At 46.9% G+C, this 3,976-nt stretch overlaps 1 protein-coding gene across 4 annotated transcripts in view; it reads right to left on the bottom strand.

Annotated features, from left to right (window-relative positions):
* Positions 1-3,976, bottom strand: part of CISD1 (CDGSH iron sulfur domain 1) — a 20,908-nt gene that overhangs the window by 12,338 nt on the left and 4,594 nt on the right. For 3 of the 4 annotated variants that reach the window (XM_025214159.1, XM_025214160.1, XM_025214161.1), the window contains one exon: positions 3,212-3,339. The exons of the other annotated variant lie outside the window; for it this stretch is intronic. In XM_025214159.1, coding sequence (XP_025069944.1) covers positions 3,212-3,227 — 16 coding nt within the window. In that variant the 5' untranslated portion in view covers positions 3,228-3,339. The remainder of the gene's footprint in view (positions 1-3,211; positions 3,340-3,976) is intronic. 4 annotated transcript variants of the gene reach the window in all.

The raw sequence follows: 3,976 nt of genomic DNA, 5'->3' as shown, positions 1-3,976 counted from the left end.
GCGCAAAGTTAGAGAAACCTAACTGTAGGCATTTACTACAGGCCACCGAACCAAGGGGAGGAGCTGGATCTGGGAGTTCCTTTGAACTGACAGAGGCCATGCGTGCAAGAGAGACTTGTTTGTCATGAGTGATTTCAACTGCCCCACACAGACTGGGAGGAACACTTGGCTAGGTCACGTTGTTCATGCAGTTGCCTGACTGTGATCAAGGAGCTCTTCCTAACCCGGGAAGTGCAAGGGCCAACCAGAGGTAATGCTCTGCTAGACTTGGTCTTGAGCAAGGGAGGTGATCTGGGGTATGGCTTGAACACCGAGGGTAACCTGGGCGACAAAGACCATGAAGTTATCAGGTTCACCATCCACCACAAAGTTGACAAATCAACCAGCAGGACTGAAGTCCTAGACTTCCAAAATGCTGACTTCAACAGGCTCAGAGCATTAGTAGGGGAGGCGATGCAGGCCCATGAAGGGAAGGCAAATGGGGTGCACGGAGAGTGAGTGTTGCTCAAGGATACAATCCTCAAAGCACAAAAGAAAACTGTTCCTGCAAAGAGGAAAGGTAAGCAGAAGGGCTGGCAAGCCCTCTTGGCTTAATAGGGACATTGCGGTCCTCTTTGGGGGTGGAAAGAGGTGTACGCACAGCGGAAACTAGGGACAGTCCTCAAGGATGACTATATATTAGTGGTCAGCACTTGTAGAGAAGTGATCAGGAAAGCCAAAGAGGTGACTGAATTTAGGTTAGCCACAGGACTCGAGGACAATAAGACGTCCTTCTTTGGGTATGTAGGCAGTAGAAGGAAAACAAATGGAAGTGTGGGACCCCTGCTTAACACCTCGGGGCAGCTGGTAAGCAACATTCAGGAAAAGACTGAACTCCTGAATGCCCACTTTGGTTCTGTACTTCACCGGACCATGGGGAAAGACAAGCAAGATAAGGCTCACAGGGCGCATGCCAGGAATGACAGCCTTCCCACTGTGCATGCTGAGTGAGTGCAATACCAACTAGAAAAGCTAGACATTTAAGTCAGCAGGACCGGATGGACTTCATCTGAGAGTACTGAAGGAGCTGGCTGAGGTCATCACAGAACCCCTAGCGAAGCTCTTTCAGAATTCGAGGTGCACAGGGGAGATCCCCAAGGATTGGAAGAGGGCCAAGATTGTGCCCATCTTCAAGAAGGGGGAGGAGGACCAGGCAACTATAGGCCAATCAGCCTAACCTTTATCCCAGGGAAAATCCTGGAAGATTTTTTATTTTATATAAATCTGTGTGCGATACGCTCGTGGAAGGCAAGATTCTGAAAGGCAGCCAGCATGGCTTTGTTGCGGGTAGGTCTTGACTTACCAATCTCATTTCCTTCTACAACCAGATCTCTCACCACCGGGACACGAGGCAGACGTTATATACCTAGACTGTCAAAAGGCTTTTGATCTAGTATCCCACGATACCCTTGTGGGAAAACTGGAAGATTGTGGGCTCAGCTGCTCAACAATTCAGTGGGTGGGAAAATGACTACAGGGTAGGACCCAAAGAGTTCTCATGAATGGATCCATGTCATCCTACTGCGAAGCGGCCAGTGGTGTCCCTCAGGGGTCTGTTCTTGGACCGGTGCTTTTCAACATCTTTATGAATGATTTGGATGGGGGAATGAAAAGCTCGCTGGCCAAGTTCGCACACAACACCAAGTTATGGGGCAGTGTGATCACATCAGAAGATAGGTTGCAGATACAGGCAGACCTGGACAGGCTCAAGAGTTGGGCAAACTGGAACCAGATGGAGCACCTTACACTTGCAAGTGTTAAACTTCATCTGGGGGCAAACAGCCCTCAACATACATACAGGCTCAGTGGTGACAGCTTGACTTGCACCACAGCCAAAAGGGACCAAGAGGGAATTATTGACCATCACATGAATATGAGCCATCAGTGTGAGGTGGTGGCCAGCAGGGCAAACACCACGCTGGTATGCATCAACCGATGCATCTCATGTAAAACTAAGGAAGTGATGCTCCCCGCTGTACTCAGTGCTGGCGAGACCGCAGTTGGAATACTGCGTCCAGTTCTGGGCGCCGCACTTCAATGACATGGAAAAGCTTGAGAGGGTCCAGAAAAGAGCCACCCATATGATCAGGGACTTGCAAGGCAAGCCATATGAGGAAAGGCTGAGGGACCTGGGCCCCTTTAGCCTAAAGAAAAGGTTGAGAGGGGACTTGATAGCAGTTTACCACTATATCAGAGGAGTGCATCAGGAGCTCAGTGAACAACTGTTCACTAGGGCACTCCTGGGGAAGACCAAGACCAATGGATACAAACTCCTAGAAGGCTGCTTCAGGCCTAAGACAAGGAAAAACGCCTTCACAGTCAGGGTGTCCAGACTGTGGAGTGAACTCCCTCCAGAGGTGGTGCAGTCACCTACCCTGGAGGTTTTCAAGAGGAGACTAGACAGTCACCTAGCTGAGGTCACTTGACACCAGTTGTCTTCCTGCCTAGAGTTGGGGGGGCTAGACCCAAATGATCTGCAAGGTCCCTTCCAGCCCCTAACAATCTATGGATCTGCCCCCACTATGCCCCTTCCCTCCCCCACCAGACTTACTGGCAGGGCACTGCTCTCCACGCTGCATTCCTGGCCACATGCATACTGCAACTGTGCGCATGCCTGTAGTATTTAATGGTGACATTATTAGCTACACGGACCAAAAAAAGCCAGTTGCTGATAATGTTCATTGGCACCAATAAAAGGAAAATCTGCTATGTCACCGACATATCGGTATACCTCTAAATAGCTTGTTCATCTCTGTCAACAAATTCACTTGTGATTTATGCTGAGGTGCATGTATTCAAAATGCAGTCCCCGCTGCTTCCAATGAGCTCATTGGGCTAACAGCACTATACCCACTATGCAAGGTAGGCAGTCAAAGTATGTTCCCATCAAGTGACTGGTAAGAACAGCTGTGTCTGCAGGAAACCAGTCATGCTTAGTCATCCTCTATAACTTAAGTTTTTCAGCAGGTCAAATTTCTTCAGAAGGCTATTCCTGCAACGACCACTACTTGGGGTTGCACTATTTAGCATCTAAACATGTAAAGAGATAGTCATTTGTAGATAACCTTCATAAATCTCAGTGGAGCTTCTGACTCCACAGACATTAAAATTATGGAAGAAGCTAGCAAAAACATCAATGGATAAAGCCGTCTTACAATAAATTGTTACTTACTATTCAAATGCAGCATCTAGACTGTGTTATAGGATAGGCGGTGCCCTGTCCAACAGTTAACAACTAAGACAGGAGTACGACAAGGACGTCTGCGTGCTCTGCTACTTTTTAATTTATTCTTGAATGATCTAAAATAGATGCCAACAGTGAATCAATCCCATGCATGCATCATTTTGCATTTGAACCACCCTAGCCCTGTCCTGTTTTATGCAGATGGTGCATTAATAGCGTCACAATCCCATATAGGTCTCCAAGGGTTACTAGATGCTTTTGAGTAGCATGGCACCTCAAACAGCTTGGAAATCCACACAGCTAAAACCAAGGTATTGGTCTTTGGGAATGAAGGGAGGAAATAAGTACGGTTTTTACAGCAAAGAAACTAGAGGTGTCTTATTTCAAATACTTTGGAATTTACTTTGACAAAAAATGTGAGCTAGAATAAGTACGCTGAACATGTAAATACTAGAGCAAAACAAGCCCTGGGTGGAGTTTTATTTTTTATTTTTTTAGAAAGAAAAAAAAAACCACCCCACAGTTCTGGAACCATTAAGGCTACTTGCAGACATTAAAAACAACACAACAAAAATGGCATTTTACATAAATGCCACACATTCTTGTGCCGAGCCCAGCACAAGTCCAGAAGAGGCAGTGTGTTAGTTGGACCCAGCTCGCCCAGCACCCAGTCTATACAGATGTTTCAGTGGGGCTTTTTTGGCACTTTTATCTAATAGTTAATTGACTTAGCTTTAGATAAAAAGCACCAAA

This window comes from Alligator sinensis, unplaced genomic scaffold (genome assembly GCF_000455745.1).
Source record: "Alligator sinensis unplaced genomic scaffold, ASM45574v1 scaffold1274_1, whole genome shotgun sequence".
In the NCBI taxonomy this organism is placed as follows: Eukaryota; Metazoa; Chordata; order Crocodylia; family Alligatoridae; genus Alligator; species Alligator sinensis.
Note: the sequence above shows the minus strand (reverse complement) of the source record. Positions and strands in the feature narration are given on the sequence as shown.